This window comes from Macrobrachium nipponense, chromosome 33 (genome assembly GCF_015104395.2).
Source record: "Macrobrachium nipponense isolate FS-2020 chromosome 33, ASM1510439v2, whole genome shotgun sequence".
Taxonomy (NCBI): domain Eukaryota; kingdom Metazoa; phylum Arthropoda; class Malacostraca; order Decapoda; family Palaemonidae; genus Macrobrachium; species Macrobrachium nipponense.
Window position 1 is genome coordinate 19,011,099 of NC_087219.1, and position 25,068 is coordinate 19,036,166.

At 44.8% G+C, this 25,068-nt stretch overlaps 1 protein-coding gene across 1 annotated transcript in view; it reads right to left on the reverse strand.

Moving 5' to 3' along the window:
* The window catches only part of LOC135202778 (uncharacterized), a 50,001-nt gene extending 28,128 nt beyond the window's left edge, over nt 1-21,873 (reverse strand). The window contains exons 1-5 of the mRNA XM_064232240.1: nt 21,656-21,873; nt 6,312-6,367; nt 5,344-5,535; nt 5,143-5,229; nt 4,623-5,026 (exon numbers count right to left, since the gene is read on the reverse strand). Coding sequence (XP_064088310.1) covers nt 4,623-5,026; nt 5,143-5,229; nt 5,344-5,535; nt 6,312-6,367; nt 21,656-21,873 — 957 coding nt within the window. The remainder of the gene's footprint in view (nt 1-4,622; nt 5,027-5,142; nt 5,230-5,343; nt 5,536-6,311; nt 6,368-21,655) is intronic.
* Between the last annotated feature and the right edge of the window lie 3,195 nt (nt 21,874-25,068).

A 25,068-nucleotide genomic window follows, 5' to 3' on the forward strand; every position in this document is an offset into this window, starting at 1 on the left:
TAGACTTCATCCATGAGTCTAAGGCGTGTAATGCCCGCTTCATCGAGATGGTGGGTTTCATGTTTAGAAAAGACGAGGGCTTCTTCGTCTTAGCACTGGAAAAGAGCGAGCGCGGAGAAGGAGGAGCAGCAGGAGTCAACTCGTCTCCATACTCCTCAAGAAGCAGGGTAGTCAAAACCTTATAGTTGGACAAACCCTCTCTCCATGATCTTCATCATCCGAGTTTTCCTCCAACTCGGGATTTATCTGAGTCTCCGTTCTCCTTTCTGAACTTTCTCTTCTGGAGGAGACAAAACTCCTAATAGGAGAGGGGCTAAGGGAATGATACTCTTTCCTCTTTCCCGTTTTAAAAGACTTGGAAGGCGTCACAAGCTCCGGATTCTCTTGAACTTTAGAAGACGCCTTGTATGACGCTTCCCGTTCTCGAGCGTCATGGCTGACGTCTCTTGCTGACGTCTTGATGACGCTTCGCGCCTGGAAGACGCTCCGCTCTCTAAAGGCGTCCTACTCGGCGTCACAATATTGGATGGAGCGTCACGTCTAAGATCCGCTTTGAATGACGCTTCACTTCTAAAAGACGTCTTACGTTTCTCTGGCTTTACGAAAACTCTCGTAAGCCCCCGTTCTAGCTCTCGAACTCGCAGCTTCTGCAAGACGTTTAGCAGTTTCACGTCTGTCTGACGCTTCTCTTCGAGCAGGTGAGAGAGGACGAGACTTCTTAATTGGAAGCGTCACGTCCTTCCGACGGGGCGCTAAAACTCCCACAAGAGATGACAGTTGTTCCTGAACCGCCATAATTATCTTTCTTGGACGCTTCTCCCACGTCTAGTGCATGACGCCCTTTCGTCATCACTCGGGGAAGAAGAATGAAGGGGTACTTCCGCACAAGCGTCAGGTGACGCTGACGCCACCTTCGCTTTCTTAATAGCAGACGGAGCGTCATCTGAGAAGCGCTCTGGGCTCGAATCTATGTCGGGCTTCATATGACGCTTCAGCGGTCTCGATAAGTTCGACTCCTTCCACCCTCGTTTAGGTGAGGGAGAGGGAGAGACGACGAGAAACACTCGCGAAGGACGCTTTTCTATAGCGCCCTTGAGCCGCCTGCCATGAAGCAGAGCTAGCTGAAGGGACGTCTGACCGTTGGGGATTCCCCACCCCGACCTCCTTGAAGGCTTTCGACTTTCCTTCTCCTCTTGGGCATGGGAGCTTGAAGAGGTCTAGGCCTGGAGCGTCGCAGGGACGATCAAACGCCCCCTCCCCCCACAACACTGAGAGAACTCACTTCACTGAAATGTTCACTATCACTAGCCTTACCTTTGGAGTCAGCCATCTTGGACTTCATGTCTCTAATAGTAGCTTTCAGATTGGCTATTTCCGATGCAGAATCCGAAAAAGCACTCTGAGAATGAGATATATAGGGAGAATCTACATCAGTAGGATTAGAATTATCCGTGAACGGCTCAATAGGCCTTGAACACACACCTTTCAGCCGTCTAACTCTATCCCTCTCTAACTTCTTCAAATAAGAAGTCAAAGTCTTCCACTCTTCTGCATTCAATCCCTCGCATTCCTTACAAGTATTAATAGCAGAACACTGAACCCCCCTACATTTACGGCATACAGTGTGAGGATCAACCGAAGCTTTCGGTATCCTCACCCTGCAGCCTACATTCACACACATTCTCACACTCACATTAGAATCAGACATACTGAGAAAAATCCAAAAGAGTTATTCCAAAAACAGTCCACAGTAGCGAATGCCAAAACACGATCCAAATACGTCACCAAAAAGCCGAAAAACGTTGATCAAAGGTTGAAAAATGAATCTAAGTCAGGAGGTAATAACAACAATGTTGATACCACCGGCGACAGAGAAAATATGATAGAAAACGGGGATGGTTCCTAGTCCTGCCGCCCAGGGCAGGCCGGTAGATCACCTGACCTACCTGTAGCGAGTGCGCGAAATTTGAATTTCTGTCGGGACGACGGAGTCTTAGCTATGTATATATCTGACAGGGTAGTTGATTGTATGAAATTAATTTTTTATATATTTTATATATATATATACTTTACATACATTTTTTTTTTTTTTTTTTACAAAATTTCAATTTCTTCACCACTTTCAACTTCTGTTTTTTCGTATTATCAATTGTATCTTCCTTTTTGCTTACTCCTACTAAAAGCCTCTTTAAAAAATAACTATCCAAGGAAGATTGCTTCTGCCTGCTTTTCACAATGTTCCTGAAACGACTCAGGCAAACGTCACCGAACTGCGCAAGAATACGACCTGTGTAGGCCTTTTCGGGGTGTCTCTTTTCTACAAATGATTACACCTCATGAAAAGCAGCTAGTGCATCCTTAATTTCTGCCGTTGTCATAGGGCCGTCGTCCTCCTCCTCGCTGCTGCTAGAGAACTCTTCTTGAACGACGTTATATTGCATGGCCTCCAACTCCTTCAGGTCATCTGTCGTAAGCTCCTCTTGGTGCTCCTCGAGAAGGTCATTGATGTTGTCCTTGTCAACGACCAGCCCCATGGACTTGCCGAGTGCAATGATCTCGTCAAGATCTGGTTGTGAAACAGTTTCAGGATCATCAACTGTTCCTGAATCTGCACCAGCTTCGCCCATGTCGAATCCCTCGAAGTCTCAGGTGGACACGGCATCAGGCCAGAGTTTCCTCCACGAAGAATTGAAGGTTTGCCTCGAAACCGCCTGCCAAGCTAGATCGATGAGTTGGATGCATATCACAACATCGAAATGCTCCTTCCAAAATTCACGCAAGGTGAGGTTTGTGGTATCGGTGATGTCGAAACATCTCTTGAAAAGATGTTTTGTATATGGCTTCTTGAAGTTCAATATCTCTTGCTAGTCCATGGGCTGGAGGAGAGGGGTGGTGTTAGGCAGAAGATAAAGAACCTTGATAAAAGAATACTACGCTAGGATATCTTCCTCAAGGCCAGGAGGGTGAGCAGGGGCATTGTCCAACAACAGCAGACATTTCAGAGGGAGGCGCTTCTCTTCCAAGAATTTCTTCACTGCCGGGCCAAAACACAGATTTACCAACTCGGTGAACAAAAGTCTCGTTACCCAGGCTTTCACATTAGCCCTCCACATCACTGGAAGCTTCTCCTTTAGCACTTTGTGGGCCTTGAAGGCTTGAGGAGTCTCTGAATGATAGACAAGTAGGGGCTTCACCTTGCAATCCCCACTGGCGTTCGAACAAAGTGCGAGCATAAGCCTGTCTTTCATAGGCTTATGCCAGGGTAGCTTCTTCTCTTCCTGCGTGATGTACATCTGACGAGGCATTTTTTCCAAAAAAGGCCAGTCTCATCACACTTGAAGACTTGCTGAGAACTGTAGCCTTCCTTGATCATCATCTCGTCGAACATCTTCATAAAGGCTTCGGCCGCTTTCGTGTCCGAGCTGGCCGCCTCCCAATGCCGCACCACCGAATGGATGCCAATCCGTTTACGGAATTTTTCGAACCACCCATGAGAAGCCTTGAAGTCTGGGGTTGGCGTCGATGTCCCTTCTCCTTCGTCGTCTTCGGCCTGGGCAATCAAATCGCCGAAAATAGAGCTGGCCTTGTGGCAGATTGCTGTCTCGGTTATCGTATTGCCAGCGATTTCTTTGTCTTTTATCTAGACAAGAAGCAGCCTTTCCATCTCGTCTTGCTAGACAAAATAGTCACGCCCTTGGAAGGTGTAGCTGCTTTGATGGCTTCCTTCTGCTTAAGGATGGTGCCTATCGTCGACGGATTTCGGCCATATTCCTTAGCGATCACACTCAATCGCATGCCAGCTTCATACTTCTTGATAATCTCCATCTTTGTCTCCAAAGAAAGCATTCTCTTCTTTCCATGAACTTCAACTTTCTTGGGACCCATGACTACGTATATACTGTACATAATTAAGTTATGTAGTATACGTATGTACTAAAGTTCTCACACAACACAATAAAGTAGAACTACAACAAAATCACTAATGAATTTACGTTAATAAACAAAATTGTATAGAACGAACGAATTCTGCGTGCTTACGATAACGATGCTGCTGCCGAGTGGCTGAAGAAGCACGCCGCTATGTAGATGCATGATGGGAGAGATGCTGACCAATATGAGAACAAGATCTTATGGCAGTGACTAGTATCAGGAACCAATGGGAGAGCGGGAGGATGGTGGCGAGTCTACTCAGTTGGCGGCGCGCGAGTTTTAAAATTGTTATCGGTGGTCCGGGCAAATCTCGGGACTTTACAGCACCAACCTTTCGTCTCTTGAACTATTTTCGTATGTAGAGCCAAAAAAATCTTCGTATTTGCTTTTGTAACTCGAGTTTTTCGTAAGTTGAGCCTTTCGTATGTCGAGGTACCACTGTATTTCTGTATTTAGTTTAAATGATATTTATCAGACTTCTGACAAACTAAGTCCCTGCAATTACTAAAAATCAATCTGCATACGCCCCAACAAATACTCACAGACAAGACTGCTTTTTGATCTAACTACTCACACCTAAAAGGGCATCACAAGTAATACCTAATTCTTTACCAAATGAATACTAAATATCAGGAAGCCAATATCTCTAATAATAATAATGGAAAAAACACTGAATATCTAATGAAACTAACCTGATGATAGGCAGGAGGAGGGCCAGTAGGATTAGAAGGTAGCTGGGAATAGTGAGGTGGCTGTGAGGCTGTTGGAGGACACAACACAACACCTCCACTAAATTGGTGTGGTGAGTGAGAGCTGTGATGACGTTGTTCCCTTACGATTTCAGGGGAAAGCAAATCAGATCGTAGTCCTGGGATGCGTCTTGTGTAGAGATTGTCAGCCGACCTGAGCTGGTACTGGTCTGTGTTTGATGGGGGAGGAACTGAGGATCCCAAACCAAATGGACGGAGGGTAGCAGACCTTAATCTTGTCAGGTGGTAGTGTGCACGTGATGTTGATCCACTGGAACGCCAGAGGTGGTAGCGTACTCCCACAATAATCCCAACTGTTACTATGTTAGCTATAGCCACAATGCAACCTAAAAGAAATGAATATGAGTAAAGAGAAACATTACAATGGTTTAATATGTGAATTAAACATCTAAATATAGTACTTTTACATGGACTAAGCCTACATTTAAAAAAAAAAAATTACCCATAATAAGTGTCGAATCAGTCTGTGGTTTCCACTGCTGGTGATGACGACGGGCTTCTAAATAATACAAGTCCTGGTCAAGAACAGCTGTAAAGATAAGATAGACATCAGCAATAATTGTAAATTTAGAGGCTAGAAAATCCAATAGATATCATAAATACTACATAATATCACATTCTGTTCTTAAGCAAATAAACTTACAGGGGTGAACAAGCTGTCGACAACACTGTATAGTGGCCATGATTGAGCAGTTGGGAGGAGCGAGATCCCTTTCTCGACAGCATCTGTTATGTGAAAGGCAGCGTCCATCTTGACACATAAGTTTGTCAGAACATCGGTCGACACCTAAAAACAGAATGAAAGCAAAATCATTAGCTATCCAAGCAAGTCTCACTGATAAAGACGGCTTAACTCATTAAGAAATGGATTATGACAATAGGAAGAGTCTGATGCCTAGTCCCATCCCCCTTCATGGAATATGATATGACCCTAAGCTATCCTACATCCAATGGATTACACACTTGGTGACTTCTGGGTTAAATATTGAAGCTGAAAGTAAGCAAATATTGATGAAAATCTCCTTTAAGCAAAACATAATTAGTTTAAATGCCAAGGAAGTGGATGCAACTCGAACTTCATGACCACAACCTTTACCTAGGATGCTTGGAATGCAAAGAATTTTCATAATCTATTAGGATTACCGGTCTCAGGAAGGAATTAGTATTCTTATTAACTTTAAATTTATTCATGTCACTTCATGAAAACAATTGAAAATCTTACTTCTAAAAAGACCTAGTCTTAATGTGACATATCCTCACAGATCTGACTGGACCTAACTAATGGCATGCTTGAGGTAACAAAAAGTGATGCAGCATGAGATTTAAAACAAGCTGTCTGCCTCTGTGACTAAACCTGGACTATACAATAGGGAGATACTCTGACAGTTTTCCCTAAAAAATATTTGACTAGAAAGTGCATATTCATTCAACTGCTGTGTGGATACCAAGGATAGAAAAAAAAGGCTCAAAAGCAGAATGCAACAGGTAGTTTAAAATTAGACAACCATCCCAATTACAGGTGTGAGGATTACTACAGCCATATTGCAAACTTGGTAAGTAAAGGAGTCATAGCTAGTCACTGCAGGTGAGCCAAATGAATGGCTGACATACTTGGTGAGAAATGAGTAATGACAGCACTGTTTCCACACAACATATAAGTAACCTCCCTGGAAGTCCAGTTATCATGTGGGCATTTGAAGAACTTACAGAAGAATTATCAAATTGTCAGCAGGTTCTCAAGTCCTAGTTACAGCAGAGGAAGGCATATGGACAGGTGATGGGAAACCAACAAAAGACTACGTATTCAATTACTGGAGATGGGAGATTAACAATCTGAGAATTTGACTGATGCCTCGGCAATGTATGCTTTCCAGGCTTAGAGTCTTACCTTGAGTTGAATGAGTGACCAAGACCAGAACTTTTGGCTGGTAAAGAATCACTCATATCAGAGGCTCAAGCAGACTCACATGGGCATCATGTGAATGACTGTGCTATTTTGTAGATTCACTAGTACTACGGGAGTTGTAACTCAATGAAGTAGGTGCAGCAGGCACCTACAACATAGCATCAGATGTAACTGCATTCACTCAGCAGGAATGAATAGATGGAGGGCAGGTGGAGGAAACTGACAAGGCCCATTGGGGAAGCATCTCTTACATTAAGAAGAGCTATGGTCCTCAGATTCTGGAAATGGAGCTAAATTCTCCTGTAAGTCATCCAAAAACTTATTAAGCTTTTCCATCTGCTTAAATACTGTCAAAAATAATTACCACTTGTGTTTCCCAATCTTCAATGATTGGGAAATGCAGACATGTTCCCTTCATTGGACATACTAACACAATTACATATCGTACTGCAACCTTACACAAACTGAGTTTCAGATAAATCTTCATATAAAATACATGTGAACTCAGTTTTATATTTGGCCCCAGTTAGCACTTCATGTACGAGGGTCATCCTAAATATTAGAGAAACTATGGCACTATTTGCCAGGGGTAACAACACATCTGCTTGAAGGGATTACTGTATTCAAAATATAAAAATTAATGCTACAGATTTAGCAATATGATTGTCTCTGTTAACAATCATAAATATAACAGCTAACTTTTATATAAGAAAAACAATAACAACAAAAAATTTTCATCTGAATATTTGGGTAAACTATACCAGAGTAATTTGCAGTAATCTCCTATCTACACTAAGCACAAAAGTAGTGGTAACTATAACTTGAGAGTGAAAATCCTAACTAATGAGAGTGAAAGATATCCACCAGTTTTCAAGCATAATTCTTAACTGATGTGAAAGGGTGTAACTTAACTTTGAGATAACAAAACTGACACTAAACACAAAATAAAAGTCAGTGAACATAAAATATAACTACATTACCCATCACAATGAATGAATCATATTTCAGAAAAAGCTTATACGTAGCTAAAAACGTGGATGTATATATGATAGCCAGGAACTGCAGTAATATGGCAATGTCAGCATGTTCAGTGAAGAAAAAGCACTAATTAAAAGGGCCAACTAATAATTATGGATAATGATAATCTTGAAACATACTGAGGGCTGTGCTGGTGCGTGGGATGTGCTTTTGCAAATAAATGGGTTTGCAGTAAAAATGAGTTTTATATACAGGCAGTCCCCTACTTAACGACGGGGTTCTGTTCTTGAGACGCGTCATAAGCCGAAAATCTTCGAAGGCCGGAAAATTGTCAAAAATCCTAAGAAAACCTTACTTTTAAAGCTTTGGGTGTATTAAAAACTATGTAAAATGATATTGTCATGTTACAATAAAGTTTTATACATACTTACCTGACAGATATATACTTAGCTATAGACTCCGTCGTCTCCGACAGAATTTCAAATTTCGCGGCACACGCTACAGGTAGGTCAGGTGATCTACCGCCCTGCCCTGGGTGGCAGGACTAGGAACCATCCCCGTTTTCTAATCAGAATTCTTCTCTTCCACCTGTCTCCTGCGGGGAGGCTGGGTGGGCTATTAATCGTATATATCTGTCAGGTAAGTATGTATAAAACTTTATTGTAACATGACAATATCATTTTTATACATTCAACTTCCCTGCCAGATATATACTTAGCTGATTAGCACCCATTGGTGGTGGGTGGGTAAGAGACAGCTAACTACTGAAATAGACAGGTAAACAACATATGTTGTAGGTATTTATAAACCTTGGTTCCTACCTTATTAGGCTGAAGACTTCGCGGCTACTGCCTTGTAGTCTGCTTAGCCTCAAGAGCCTCAGCGAGATAATGATCTATGGCTAAGAGTTCTTGTGGGTCTGCCAATGGGGTCTTATCCACTTACTCGGCAGAGCCTAAAGGCCTTTGTCATTGGGTGCTATTCCACTTACATGACAATACACCTTGTTCAAGGAGCACAAAACCGATCCCGATCACCTGATCCTAACATCCATGTTAGTTCTAAGATTGTAAGGAGGTCATCCCCGAACTCCTCACAAACAACCAAAAAAACTCGAAAAACATAATTTACACTTTCATTACAAAATATACAAAAAAAATTTTTGGTTTTTACTCCCCCTACTAGTCATACATACCCTTGATCGCCTACCAGCAATGACACTCTGCTCCCGTGCGACAGTAGTGAGCTTGCTACTAGAAAACCAAGCACATATCTGACAAGAGGGTTTATGTACGATAAAAAAATGATATTGTTATTATACAATAAAGTTTCATACATACTTACCTGGCAGATATATACTTAGCTATAGACTCCGTCGTCCCCGATAGAAATTCGAATTTCGCGGCACACGCTACAGGTAGGTAGGTCAGGTGATCTACCGGCCTGCCGCTGGGTGGCAGGAATAGGAACTATTACCTTCTAAGGACAGATTTTTCTCTTCCACCTGTCCTCCTGAGGGGGAGGCTGGGTGGGCCATTCAATCGTATATATCTGCCAGGTAAGTATGTATGAAACTTTATTGTACAATAACAATATCATTTTCATACATTCAACTTCCCTGTCTATATATACTTAGCTGATTGGCACCTTTGGCGGTGGGTAGAGACAGCTAATTACTGATTAGACAGGTAAAACAACATACGTTGTAGGTAATCAAATAAATAAAACCTTGGTTCCTATGTGTTTAGACGAAGGGTTGGACCTCCTAGCTATGCTAGGAGTCTGCTTCGTCTCAAGAGCCTCAGCGAGGATGTGACCAATGGCTAAGAGTTCTTGTAGATCTCCGTCAATGGGGTCTTATCCACTTACTTGACAAAATCTAATGGTTAATTTGTCAAAGGGGTCCTATCCAATTACAATGACAAAACACCTAATGCCTACTGGCATAATTAAGGAGCACAACACCGATCCCGATCACCTGATCCTAACACGAGGGTTTGTGCTTTCTTAATTTGAAAAGAGCTATCCCCAAACTCATTTCAAATAACCCAAAGAAAATAGTATACTTATGTTAAAATAAAATTTTTTTAAACTCACTAGTTAAGGATCAGTGTCGGCTCCCTATCCCAGCAACGTATCCGTAGACACGTAACCAAGAGAGAAGGATCTCTCATAGGTCAACTTGACCTCCTTCGTGCAAAGAGAAGACACACAGAGTTGCATCTCCCGTAAATTACAGCTAATATGTCTCTCACGACATATTGTTATGGAAAGAACAAGAATTGTTAAAAGCTCGCACTTCAAGCGCTTTTAATTCTCAGCTGTTGAAGGAATCATCAAGTTACTTTAAGAAGTGCTTTAGAGATCACTGTTCCAAAGAAGACCAGGGCTTTCTTTTGAAATGATCTCTTCTGGATGAAGCCTAGAGCCTGGCTTTGTGCCTGGCTGGCGCCTCGCGCCTGCTGGCGCCTCGCGCCTGGCTGGCGCCTCGCGCCTGTCTGACGCCTCGCGCTTGGCTGGCGCATGTTGCTTGCCTTGGCGCTGGCTAGCCTTGCCTTGCGCCTGCCTGGAGCCTCGCGCCTAGCGCCTGGCTGACTTCTCCCACTTGCTGGAGCTTCAGAGCTTGTTAAAGAGTCTCGAGGAAACTGGCGATGCCCACATCGGACACTTTTTCCGATTTATTTGCCTCTAGCGCATCTGCGCCATGGCTGGCGGTCACGCTCCCTTCTCCTCATCAGAACAATTGAACAGTGTTTATTTGGACTGTCTTCCTCTGGCGTCTTTACGCCTGTTCTGGTATTTTGGCGCCTGATGGCGCTACATTGTCCGAAAGTCCTTAACATCCACAATCGTTTATCAGGAGACTGGAGAAGGGTGGAAGAAATCTTTCACTTTGAGCTTTGGTCTCTCCGGTAAGGGGAGGTGACTGTCATCAGCTACATCCGTAGACGATAGGATATCTAACCGTACGAGAGATAAGAGTCTTCCTCCGAGGAGGGTCCTTCATGAATACTTCCGTGCTCACGAGATCTCTTCTTACATGTTGAAGGGGTGTCTCGTTGCAGAATCTTCCCTATCCTTGCCCCCGAAGGAGGGTAAAAAGCCTGGAAGTCCGAAGGAGACTCCGAGCTGAAATTGGGAGTACTCTGATTTCTAGCTCTTTATTGTATCCCTCTGAAAACACCTTCTGGGAAGCATTTCGAGCCGTCATCGCATACCAAAGACTCTGTAGGCAAACGTTTTTGAACCATTCTACTGTAGATGAAAACGTAAGTACTCTGCCTGGACAACGAAACCTCTATCTGAAAACATTGAATCAGGAATAGGGGGTTTCAGTTCTTTTGCTAGACATACTATGCTGGCAAGAACCCATTGTCTAGTCTCCATAGAATCTGATGCGAGATTCCAATGCTCAAAAAATTCACTTGTCTTCCTTGGTCGTTTAGGACCCAGAGAAACAAAGAATTCCCTCACAAAAATTTCTCAAAGAAGTTTGATGAGGAGCAGTTCCATCTTGTCGGAACATGGAATCTGTGGCCACAAAAAAGATCCCATTAGGAGTACATGATATCCTACTCTTGTCATATTAAGGTATATATCGTATAAGATCCCGAAGATCTTAATCCTCTGCTATCTCCAATTCCCTTTGTAGAGACAGAGTATAGCCTTTTACTGCGTTCTTTGATAGCAGATATATACAAAGGTGATTCTTCCCTCTGAAAGGGAAGAAAAAACCGCTATGTGGTTCACAGAGGTATCGGAAGAGGACAGTTTCCTCATTCCCTCTAGCACGATCTGCAGCAATTCTATGTCTAGGCCATGACTATTGTCATCTACCTTGAAAAATCCTCTCATTTATGTCCACTTCTGGTCAGTCTGCATGCAGACAGACTCAGAGTGGAGAGGTTGTAAGGTCCATTTAATAATAGATGCTGATAGAATATCCAGACTCTCTTGGAAAAGACTTCAAAAACATGCTGTGAGAAGAACGTGACCTCTGTGAATCCAACCTCTCTGAAGCCAAAATGAGGCATAAAGTATTATCCTCTCTTTCTTTGACGCCCATTTATCTTAAATTCTGTAAAAGAATTTATATTTATATTTATATTAGGGAAAAAAAAAAAAGACTATAGTATATTCCCCTTTCTATAAAATAAAGATGGCGTATATTGCTACCTCTCTTGGTTCGAGGAAAAGGAAGCATTCTATAGGAAGCCTGTTCGTCTTCTACCTGCTAAGAGATCTATGAAGAAGACTTTCCGCAGGTTCTCACAACTCTTTCCAATAAATGTTAGACATACGTTAACAGTTATTATCGTCGATCGAGAAGGTTCTCACGGACATGAAATATCTTGCATCGAACCTCTTAAGGATCGTTACGTTCCCTGTCTGTTTTCCAAATAGGTTCTCTTTTTTAACGCGAACAGGAGCGAAAAAAAGAGATTCTCGATGCTCTTAGCGATATGAGAGAGTCGTGGAATTGGCCTAAGTGATAAAAAGGGTAACGAAATCAGGAACGATTCTTGCCGTTACCGAGCCTGCTGTCCGAGAGGCTACTGGATTCTTAGGTTAATAACTCGCTAAAACGAGAAAAAAAATATCTTGGATGGTTGCTCTTGGCCCATTGCTTCAGGCGGCGCTGGCGCAAGGCTGGCCTTCTGGCGCAATTTTGCGCTAGGCTGGCGCTTCTGGCGCAATTTTTGCGCCAGGCTGGCGCATTCCTGGCGCATTGCGCCAGGTTGGCGCTTCTAGCGCTTTTGCGCCCGGCGGCTGCGCTTTCTTCTAATTCTCTTTATGTTATGTGTCAGAACATCTGTGCCTTTATGGTACCCGACCTCCTTTGTCACATGTTAATTCCGTTCTTAGTAGGAAAAAACTCTTATATACGAAGTATAGTCCATTCAGGGAAACCATTTCTGCCACGAAGAGAATGTTTCCCATCCCACTCATCCATCTTCTCTTGAGCAATATCCGATTCTTAAAAGGTTGTGTGCGTTTCTCGAAAGACTTGACCATACCGTAGTCTTAAAGTGAATTCTCTACTACATCCATCTTCTCACTAAGCATGTATTCTAATAAGCCATGCTTTCGTAAGCATGAGAGCATTATATAATATAATGTTCTACTGCTTAGAATCCTTTAATAATGTTACCTACGGTAAACAGCATTGAAAGGTTATAATATCTTTCTTATTGAAAGCTTCTTAGCAAAAAGGCAGACAATTTTATTTTAATTTGTGTTAGCTTAACTATCTCCTCCATTCGAGACTAAGTCCTGATTGTGGGGGGATATACGGTTAACCATTCGATCCCGTTGGAGAGAGAGATGTAATAGGCTAATCATGACCGAGAACCGGATGGTACTGTATTCAGTATTGGCCTTAGAATGACAGCCCGGCAGTCTCGCTCGCTGCCTGACTGCATTCATCATGAGTTGCCAGTATTTCATTCAATGAACGGAATATAATACAATTATTCTCGAGCCTAAGGAAGCTCTTAATAATGCAAATTTAAGCCAAACAACCTTTGTTAAATACCGAAGCTGAGTAGGTATTGTCGTAACAAACCTTTTAAGCGAAGTCCTACCAGGAAAAAACCTGTAAGGATATAGATAATTCCGTAGCGAACCACAAAGGCAACTCTGGTATGGGTATATGACTTGTCATTCAGTAATCGTATACAGCAAGTCTTGCTACTACATTCTTTCCTCTCGATCCAGAGAGAGAAAAGGAAATCTTGCCCTCTTCGTTCTTTTCGTCAATAAACACGAATTAGTATTAGTCGAAAAGAGATCGCAATGAAAACTCTAGGATCGAAGAGAATCCCTCAAATTTTTATTCTCTTGGATATAAGGCCGTATTCTATGCCTCTATTATTTGGAAGAGCCTCTAATCAATGAATGAGAGCTCGTACAAATCTTGTTTAATGTTCAAACGATCCTGAGAAAAAACTCTATCATCATCTAAGTCCTCCTGACAAGAATGACGGCCGCCTGTGCGACATATGCATTCTTCTCAGGAGACAGCTGTGCTGCGGCAGATTTCCACCCGAAACGGACATATCGTGAACAGGACGACGGCCGCCTGTGCGGCACCTTCGTCTCTGTCCAGAGAAATCCGCTCCTGGTCCAAATCATAAATAGACGCTTCCTGGTTGATTTCTCCGTATGACTTCTTTTGAGGAAGATCTTGGCGCTTGGTGCTTAACCGTTGCCGAAAGTTGGTTTGTTCAATGCGCTTGGACGTATCTGTCCGTCTCGGACCGTGTCGTCTGTCCGAGCTGTCCACCTATGGAACTTGGCGCTTGGCTGGTGTCATTCCAGTACGACACCTCTGCCTGTCCGTCTTGTCCGCTTCTGGCGCCTGTCGCGGCCGGACGGAGTTGCCTGCGCACGACGTTTTGTCCAATCCAGCTGTCCGCCTTGTCAAGGTTGTCCGCAATCGGCACGAGTCTGTCTGGTTGGAGCCGTCCGCGTAGGACACTTTTTCCTGTCCGAGTAGTCCAATTCTGGCGCCGAGCGCCTGGGTGGTTCTGTCCGACTCGGACACTCTCGTCATTGTCCGTATGTTGCGTCTCAATCCTATGAGTTTTCGTCCTTCTTTCTTATTCGTCTCTGTACTCGTACGAGGAGTAGAGGAGATAACGTCTGGAGTCCAGAACGCCCGTAGGACGAGATCTCTTAACAGGAAGAAAATGGTCCTTTCTCCTCGGAAGGTCTTTTCTCAATACTCCTACTAAAGAGGAAATTTGTTCCTGCATTTTAAGTAGGAAGTCCGTCGCAGTTTCTTCCTTTTTTTCTTTGCCATGAATAGGAGAATGCGCTCTGGAAGGCGTAGGAGATCGAGATATTGTCCTCTTGGCTCCTCTCGTAGGGAGAATCGTCCGGGAAACGTTGCGGGCTCGAGTCCAACGTCGGAGCTTTCCAACTCACCTCTTGATCGGACAACGACAGTTCGTCGGAATTCCATCCACTTCTTACGAGGAGACGAATGGGAAGACGAAAAGCACTCTTTTAGGATGCCTTTCCAATGGCGATCCTTGGCAGTCTGGGACGCTACAGATTCCTGCCGAGGGGACGCCTGACCGGTGGGGATTCTCCGTAACCTCCGTACGACTGTCGACATTCTTCTCCTCTGGGCCTGGGAGCTTGGAAGAGGTCTAGGTCTGGGAGCGAGACAGAACCGATCGGAACGCACCCTCCATTATTTTAGGACGCCTTTCCAATGGCGAACTTGGCAGTCTGGGACGTTCTACAGAGTCTGCCGAGGGGACGCCTGATCGGTGGGGATTCTCCGTAACCTCCGTACGACTGTCGACATTCCTTCTCCTCTGGGCCTGGGAGCTTGGAAGAGGTCTAGGTTCTGGGAGCGAGACAGAGCCGATCAGACGCACCCTCCACTTCAATGGGGAAACACTATATTCACTTCTTACCTTTTTAGAGCTCGCTTTTGAGCTACATCCATTATCTTCAAATTTGCATATATAAATTTGTAGTTTCTGTGGAGTAAGAAGGTGATGAGGATGCAACTACTACTAGTACTGCTAATACTCTAACTGCTCGTTAGCACAAACGCTATTGAAAGCTTATAAAGTAAGCGTATCTAGTTATATGCTCTTCTGACTTCCTAAAGTAGGAAATTAAAGTTTAATATTTCCTCAATAAGTTGTAACCTTTATTACATGTAATAATGAATAAATATTAATAATTCCCTTTATTGCAAACTATGTGGGAGTGTCTACCGATAATTTCGGTAGTTTCAATTAGTATTTTTCTTCGAAATTTCGAAGCGAAACATTCATTAAAAGTTAATAAAAGCGTATGCCGAACCAAAGACAGACCCAGTACTTCCCTGCAAAAGACAGCCAGAAGATCGATGGCGATGAAACACGAAAATCAAATCAGGAGGAACCGTAAACGTGTGTTTACAGTCCAAACGATAGAGAAAAATCTGTCCTTAGAAGGTAATAGTTCCTATTCCTGCCACCCAGGGCGGCAGGGCGGTAGATCACCTGACCTACCTACCTGTAGCGTGTGCCGCGAAATTCGAATTTCTATCGGGGACGACGGAGTCTATAGCTAAGTATATATCTGACAGGGAAGTTGAATGTATGAAAACACAAAATTAAGGATCAGTCTTTGCTCCAAGACCCAGTACTGTATCTGCTGATACAAAAGGGACCTATGCGAGAAGCATTCTCATAGGTCACTCTCACGTCCTTCAGATAATGAGATGCAAACACTGAATTGCACCTCCAATATGTAGTCTCGATGATATTCTTCAGAGACATATTCTTTTGGAACGCCAAAAGACGTTGCTACTGCTCTTACTTCATGCGTCTTGACTTTTAGAAGACCGAAGGATTCCTCCGAGCGTTCTTGTGAGCGTCCGTAATAACGCTTCTCACAAAGAAAGCCAAGGCGTTTTTGGACATGAGTCGTTTGGGGTTCTTCACTGCACACCAAAGACCTTGTTGACAAGCTCCCATCTGTCTCTTCCTCTTCTAAATGAATTTAAGAGCTCTCACTGGACAGAGAGATCTCTCTATCTCTCTGCCTACCAGGTTAGATAGGCCTTTTACCTCAAAACTTCTGGGCCAAGGTTGTTGATGGGTTTTCGTTCTTTGCCAGAAACATTGTCTGGAAAGAACAGATGCAGCATCTCCTTTGAACCCCACCGTGGAATCCAGAGCGTGTAATTCGCTCGTCCTCTGGCTGTAGCGAGAGCCACTAGGAACAAGCATTTCCTAGTGACGTCGCGGAAGGACGCCAGATGTAAAGGTTCGAATTTGTCCGATGAAAGGAATTTCAGGACCACGTCTAGATTCCAACTAGGTGTTCTAGGAGTAGCTGCTTTCGACGTCTCAAAAGATCTAATTAGATCGTGTAGATCTTTGTCGTTAGCAATGTCTAGGCCTCGATTCCTGAAAAACCGAAGACAGCATGCTTCGGTAATCCTTTTATTGTCGAGACAGATAGGTGTGACTCCTTTCTCAGAAAGAGGAGGAAATCGGCAATATTCCACCTATAGAGGTACTGGAGGAGGACAGCTTCTGAACCTTACACCCACCTCCTAAGACTTCCCACTTCGACTGGTATACTCTTCTCGTCGAAGCTCTGCGGGCTCTAGCGATATAGCCCGCAGCCCTCGCGAGAAAAGCCTCTCGCTCTGACAAGTCTTTCGATAGTCGAAAGGCAGTCAGAGCGAGACCTGGGAGGTTGTGATGAAACCTCTCGAAGTGGGGTTGTCTGAGTAGATCGTGTCTGTTTGGAAGCGATCTGGGGAAGTCCACTATCCACTCCAGTACCTCCGTGAACCATTCCTGTGCTGGCCAAAATGGGGCTATGAGTATCAACTTCGTGCTCTTCGAAGCTACAAACTTCCTGAGCACTTCCCCAGGATTTGAACGGGGGAAAGGCGTAAGCGTCCACACCCGACCAATCCATGAGAAACGCGTCTATTGTGAAGGCTCTCGGATCCTCTACTAGAGAGCAAAAGGTCTCTATTCTTTTGGAGAGGAAACGTCGCAAACAGGTCTATGTGAGGTCTCCCCCACAGGGACCAAAGACTTCGACACATTCTTCGTGAAGAGTCCAATTCTGTGGGAAGGACCTGGTTTCTCTGCTCAGTCTGTCCGCTCTCACATTTTTGATCCCTTGAACAAACCTTGTGAGGAGAGTTATGCCTCTTTCTTCCGTCAGGTTAACAGGTGTTTTGTCAACTGATAGAGGGAGAACGAGTGCGTGCCTCCTTGCTTTCTTATGTAAGCCAGAGCCGTGGTGTTGTCTGAGTTGATCTGTATTACCCCGTCTCTGACTATCTTTTCGAAGGACTTTAAGGCTAGGTGTATGGCCACAAGTTCCTTGCAATTGATGTGCCAGGACACCTGTTTCCTTTGTCCAGGTGCCTGACACCTCCCTTGCTCCCAGCGTCGCTCCCCATCCCGCGACTCCGAAGCGTCGGTAAACAACACTTGGTCTGGGTTCTGCAGAGCAAGCGATAAGCCTTCGTTCTTTTGAAGCTGAGGGATCCACCACCTCAGATGATCTTTTACTTCTTGTGAAAGTTGGAAGATGTCCGAGAGTTGACCCGTCTTCCAGTTCCACACCTCTTTGAGGAAAAACTGAAGAGGGCGAAGGTGAAGTCTCCCTAGCGAGAAGAACTTTTCCAATGAGGACAGGGTCCCTAATAGGCTCAGGTAATCCCTCGCTGAGCTGTCCTTTCTCTCTAAGAAGCTTGAGATTCTCGACAAACCTCGAGTAATTCTTTCTTGCGAAGGATATACCCGAAAACCCCGAGAATCCATCTGAATCCCCAGATAGACCAAGTTCTGGCTGGGGATCAGTTGTGACTTCTCGAGGTTGACGAGCAACCCTAGCGAATCTATCATGTCCTTGTTACTTCCAAGTCCTCCAAGCACTGACTCTTCGACTTGGCCCTGATCAGCCAGTCGTCCAAGTAGAGGGAGATGTTTATCCCCTCTAGGTGAAGCCATCTTGCTACATTCGCCATCAGGTTGGTGAATACTTGTGGGGCTGTAGACAGACCGAAGCACAGAGCCCTGAATTGAAAGATCTTGTCTCCTCATACAAAGCGAAGATATTTCTTTGACTGATGGTGAATGGGAACGTGGAAATAGGCGTCTTGCAGGTCCAGAGAGACCATCCAATCTCCTGGGCGAAGCGCCGACATGACAGAGGCGGACGTTTCCATACGAAACTTCTTTTTCTGTACGAAGCGATTCAGAGCGCTTACGTCCAGAACTGGCCTCCACCCCCGATGCTTTGGTACTAGAAAAAGGCGATTGTAAAATCCCGGGGAGTGTGGATCTTGTACCAGTTCGATGGTCCTCTTTTTCCCACATTTGCTCCACCATCTGAAGGAGAGTCTTTCGCATTACGGGTCTCTGTACCTCGCTGACAGTTCCCGAGGCGTAGATGTTAGGGCGGTTTTGTCGTCGAAGGGGATTACATATCCCTTCTTCAGGACCGACACTGACCAAGGGTCGGCTCCCTTAGTTCCCATACTCCTGCAAAGTTCAGGAGTCTGGCGCCCACTGGTGCTTGGAGGAGCAACAAGTCACTTAGATCTCTTGAATGGTCTAAATGAAGACCTTCCTCTCTTTTCAGAGCTCTTCTTTCTGGCAGGTGGACGAGCCGTTGCACCTCCACGAAAGGGCTGCTGAGTAGGACGAGGTTCCTTCTTAACCGTCGTCGCTACCGGTCGTCCTTTCTTGGACGTTTGAGTCAGTAGGTCTTGTGTCGCCTTCTCAGTTAGTGAGCGAGATATATCCTTGACTAACTGAGAAGGAAACAGATGATCTGATAGCGGGGCGAACAGTAAGGCAGTCCTCCTGGCTGGCTCGGAGAAACCCTTTCGATAAAAGGGAACCATACCACTGATCTCTTTTTCAGGAGACCAGCACCGAAAAGAGAAGCCACTTCACCTGAACCGTCCTGTACTGCCTTGTCCATGCAGGACAGCACGCTATGGAGAATTTCTGGGTTCTTCAGAAACTCCGGATCCTCCTTAGATTTGTTGGCCAGAACTCCGAGCGACCAATCCAGAAAATTGAACACCTCTAAAGTGACAAAAAGTCCCTTTAGAAAGTGGTTCAACTCTGAAGTGCTCCACGTCGCTCTGACCGATCCTAAGGAGTGACGTCTAGAGGCCTCCACTAAACTGGCAAAGTCGGCATCTGCAGAGGCGGGTAAAGAAAGAACCCATAGTCTCTCCTGTCCCCATACCAAATACCTCTCTTCCCGTGCAATCTGGAAGAGGCATGCAGAATACCGTCTTTCCTAACTCCTTCTTCTTGTCCCATCCAAGAATCTAAAGAATGGAGTGCCTTCTTCATTGATATCGCAGGCTTCATTTTCAAGAAGGCCGACGATTTAGCCGTAGCTGAGCTCGAAAAGAGCGAACGAGGAGAGGAGGAGCTGCAGGACTAAGAGAATCTCCAAACTCTTGTAGTAGTAAAGAGGCCAAGACTTTGTAACTAGAAAGTCCCTCATTAGCAGGAGGATCGTCGTCAGACAACTCGTCTAACTCTCGATCCGACGAAGGAGAACGTTCCCGTTTTGAGGAAGAGTCCTTCCAAGACCTCCTATGTTCTGAAGGAGAGGAGCTCCCATTTGGCGAAGAGTCATAACCTCCAGGACCGAGTCCCCGACTCTTGACTCTGGACTCTGCATCTTGACTCCTTGCCTCCTGACTCCGGACTCCTGGCTCCTGACTCCGGTGCCTCTGACTCCGGACTCCGGACTCCGGTGGCTCCTGCCTCTTGACTCCTGCCTCCTGGCTCCTGCCTCTTGACTCCTGCCTCTTGCCTCCTGGCTCTTGCCTCCTGGCTCTTGCCTCCTGGCTCTTGCCTCCTGGCTCTTGCCTCCTGGCTCTAGCCTCCTGGCTCTTGCCTCTTGCCTGGATGCCTCCACACTCTTGGCTCTTGGCTCCTGCCTCCTGGTTGACTCCTCACTCCTGGCTCTTGGCTCCTGCCTCCTGGGTGACTCCTCACTCCTGGCCGGTGCCAGACGTCTGATTGTTTCATCCAGGTTCGTACAGGAAACCTCACTCGGGTAGGAGTATCGATCCTGGAGGTAGATACCTCCATCGTCTGGAGGATCTTTTAATAGGAAGGGAAGTGTCTTTCCTTCTAGGAGGCTCCTTTGACAGGACTCCTACAAATGACGAAATCTGCTCCTGCATCGCCATCATGAACTTCTTTGTAGCCTCCTCTTTATCCTCTTCGGGAGGAGGGGAAGGAGGAGGGGAGGAGTCCATAGCCTACCACCTCCTGCCTCCTTCTCACTCTGGCTGGAAGAATGGCTCTTCTCGCCTTCTTAATCTCCGATGGAGACTCCTCAGGGAAGTTTTCAGGGCTCGAGTCATAGTCGGTCGCCCCCCTCCAACTCCTCTTGAGAGGCCGAGATCGATCGGAATCTCTCCAATCACGTCTCGGTGATGAAGATCCCGACGACGAGAAACACTTACGTAGGACGCTTTTACAATAGCTGTCCTTGGCAGTCTGGGGTGTCACAGAAACCGCCGAAGGGACACCTGATCGGTGGGGATTCTCCACAACCTCCTTTCGGCTTTCGACATTCCTTCTCCTCTGGGCATGTGAGCTTGGAAGAGGTCTAGACCTAGGAGCGTTGCTGAGCGACCAGATGCCCCCTCCAATACACTGGGGACACTTATATCACTGTCTAATGACAAATCACTAGCCTTACCTGTATGGCAGCCATTTTGTTTTCCATTATTTTGAAGGCTGCTTTTAGATCTGCAAGTTCTTTCGCTGGATCTACAGGTTCTGCAATAGGAGAAGGGGCTGCAATGGAAGGAGAAGTAGCAATACTTACCCTTGGGGAAGATCCCAAGCTTGGAATAGTTCAGATCTAGAACTACTTAAACTTCTATGAGAAGCCCTCCTCGCTCTCTCTCTTTCTAACTTTTTTTAAATAATTAGTTAGATTCTTCCATTCGTTCTCACTCAAGTTCTCACATTCTTTACAAGTATTAGTAAAAGAACATCATACTCCCTGCACCTCTTGCATACCGTGTGAGGGTCTACCGAAGCTTTCGGCAACCTCACCTTACAGCCTACATTCACACAACGTCTCACCACCTACCAGAGTCAGACATATTTAAAGAAAAATCCAAAATCAAGTCCACAAAACAGTCCACAAAAGCGTATGCCAATCCAACAATCCAGATACGTCACCAAAAGTCGGTCAAGAAGATCAATTGCCGGTGAAAAAAAAAGAAAACCAATCGAGAGGAACCAACAACAATGTTGATGGTCCGGCGACAGAAAGAATTCTGATTAGAAAACGGGGATGGTTCCTAGTCCTGCCACCCAGGGCAGGGCGGTAGATCACCTGACCTACCTGTAGCGTGTGCCGCGAAATTTGAAATTCTGTCGGAGACGACGGAGTCTATAGCTAAGTATATATCTGGCAGGGAAGTTGAATGTATAAAACTACATTTTTATTGCATTTTTCATCAAAAACCTTCAAATATTGATTATTTTCCATTTTTGAAGTAATATTTCTTTTGTGAGATTGGCGTTCTAACCCTGGAGATAATTTCTGATGAATATAACCAAAAAGCTGGCATATACGGTAATTAGGTTGAATAGAATCCACATTTGTAATAGCCTGAATACTAACAGGAAGAACAGACTGCACTGCACAGTCACTTGAAGAAGCAATACTCTTGGCTGACTGTGGGTGCTCAGGCGTTAATGGGTGCTCTGGCGCCAGCTGAATCTTGGGCTCCACTGGGCGATCCATGACGCAAAAACTTAAAGGCTCCAATGGGTGATCTGGAGTCTAAGAGCATTCGCGAGAAACTGGGTGCCCCTATAAGGAAGAACAACTGGAGGCTAACGGGTGCTAAACTTTTTGGGGCGCTCAGCAGGAATCTCCGACCATGCAGGAGGTTCAGAGGTAAAGGAAACTCTGAGGAAGACTTCTTACAACACTGGGAATCAAACTTTGACTCTTCACCAAAGGGGGCCTAGAAGAAAAATGCTCCAGACTGTCACAATGACTACATGACTGACGAGGACTTTGCAAAGGCACCTTAAACTTCTTATAAGGAACTGAAGGCGAATATAACAAATCCACTACATGCCTCTTAAGAGGGCGCGATTCTTCCACAAAACGTCATTGGCATCTAGGATTGGAATCGTCAGAACTCGACGAAAATCTATGAACATCCAAAGATACACCTTTCCAACCTACCCCTTTTATATGTAAGCATAGCCTTTTTCTTTCGTATTATTGTTTCGTTTTCTATTTAGCGATAAAGCTTATACTATATATACATACTAGTATGTATTAATACAAACAGTGCCCGTAAGATATAGGCTTATTGTTTATACAAATTATAACTGCAGGACACTAAAAGCTTTAGCATAATTTTCAGAGTTGAAAGCAATGCAAATAAATAAAGAAATATGATATTGTAATGATACAATTAAGTTTGTTCATACTTACCTGGCAGATATATATATAGCTGTATTTTTCCGAATCCGACAGAAATTAAACACTTACGACACACGCAGTGGGAGTCAGGTGGTTAGTACCCATTCCCGCCGCTGGGAGGCGCGTATCAGGAATCATTCCCATTTTCTATTCATAATTTTTATTTCCACTGTCTCCTGAGGGGAGGTGGGTGGGTACTTGATTATATATATCTGCCAGGTAAGTATGAACAAACTTAATTGTATCATTACAATATCATTTTGTTCATGAAACTTACCTGTCAGATATATATATAGCTGAATCCCACCTTTGGTGGTGGGAGTAGACAGAATAGAAGATTTTAGGAAACATATATATGCAGATAATTGATATCTTGATTCCTTACCTGTTAGCATAGCTGACTTCGTGGTTACTGCCGCGTAAGTCTGCTTGTGCTACTAGAGTTGCCAGCGAGGTAGAGACCTCTATATGCTGGTGCACTCCAGATGATCTGTCAACAGGGGCGAGACCACGACGTGACTAGACCATATGACCATACCATGAGGGCTAAGAAGTAAAAATAAATATATATATATATATCACCACCTGACCCACCTAGCCAAAGTTAAGGTGTGTTAACTAAGGCTTAAGAGTTAAGAAGTCACCGTTGTCGGCGACTCAACTACTAAATTAAGAGCTCTTCCTAACCATTTTCTACAGGATAGGATGAGTGGTACTTCTTGCCCCCAAGATTGTGTCTGCAGACACATATGGCCCTAGAGCAGCAGATCTCATATGCCATCTTCACATCTCCGCAGGGAGTGTGAATTGAACACAGAGTTGCTTCGCTAAAACATGGTACTCAGGATGTTGCCGAGTGCCATGCTCTGTTGAAATGCTTCCGAGGCCGCGCCCTCACCTCGTGAGCATTCAAATCAAAAGATTTCAAATCTTGTGCAAACACAAAGAAGGAGCTTTTTTGAAAGACCTCCTTAACAATAAAGCCAGGGTGTTCTTCGATATGGGCAAGTCTGGTCTTTTCGGAACACTGCAGATTGTCCGTACGACTTCGACTTTCTTGAGTTTTATGTAGATAAAACTTGAGAGACCTGACAGGGCACAGGACTCTCTCTGGCTCCTGCCCACTAACTTGTGCCATCCCTTGCTTCCAAGCTCCTGGCCCAAGGACAAAACGGGTTTCCATTCTTAGGCCATAACGAAAAGCTTAGAGAGCACACCGCTTGTGTTCTCTAAAGTCAAAACTTGTGACGATGGCTTAAAATCTCACTAACCCTCTCTTTGTCGTATCTAGGGTGGTTAGAAAAATGCCTTCTGATCACATGCAAGAAGTTAACAGGTAGGAGATGTTCGAATGCTTTGACATCAAGAACTTCAGACTATGTCTAAGTTCCATATTGAAAGCTTCGATCTGGACATGCACAGTCAGTCCGTCTGTACTAACGTCAGTGACCGACCAATTGACCAGTCAGACGAATCAAGGACAGCAAGGCTTGTACCCTGAAGACCATAAGGCACTATTCTTCGCTGAAGGATGAGTGTTTGGACTGCCTGGGCGATTCAAGCTAAGCAAACCTTGGGGGGTGTATCAACGCAAACCCAACGTCGTTAGCGAATCAACTCCTGAGCCACTCCTGACTCGAGCTTCTGGTGCCAGGAGAAAGGAGCGAGGAGCGATCAAAAAAAGCGATTCAGCTCCCGAAGGACGAATGCCTGACAGTCCAACCTGGTCTCATGTTAAACGATCATCGGAGGTGTATAAACGCAACCGACTTCGTCAACAAGAAACTCAGGGCTACTATATGTCTCCTGATCTCGCACGAGTGTCTGACCCCGAGAAAACAGGTGAGACAAAAAGTAGATGGGTGAGCGAGTTTCGAGATTTCACAGAACTCAAAGATCGTTAAGGGCTTTGTTGTTTGACAGAAGCAAATCTCTGAGCCCAAAGGCCGTCAACAACATATTTGCGTATTCTTTAATAGTTGTGACTGCCAGCTTATCCCATTCTTCAAACGGAAAGGGAAGACTGCAATCTTATGCTGTCAACATCTCGATAGTCTGAGCGTAGTCAGACTCAGAGCGGAGAGGTTATAGGTTACCTTTCGTGTTAAAGGAGACCGACTCTCTCGGAAAAAGGGTCCTTGGAAGGACGTGACCTCTGTGAATCTAGGGTCTTGAAGGCCAACATGGGGCGATTAGCGTCATTGTCGCTCCCTGTGATGATATAAATCATCTTATTACATTTCCTAAGTGATTGAAAAAGGAGAAAAGAGACTAAACATCCATCCCCGTTCAATATCATAGGATGGCGTTTAATGTTACCGCTCCCGGATCGAGAACAAGGGAGCAGAGAAGAAGAAGCCTCTTCGTCCTCAACCTAGCGAAGAGATGAATGAAAGGACGTCCCTAAAGTCTCCACAACTCTCAACATACTTCTAAAGAAAGATTCCACTCGGAAGTCAGTAGTTGCTGCCTTCGATCGAGACGATTCGAACGGACTTT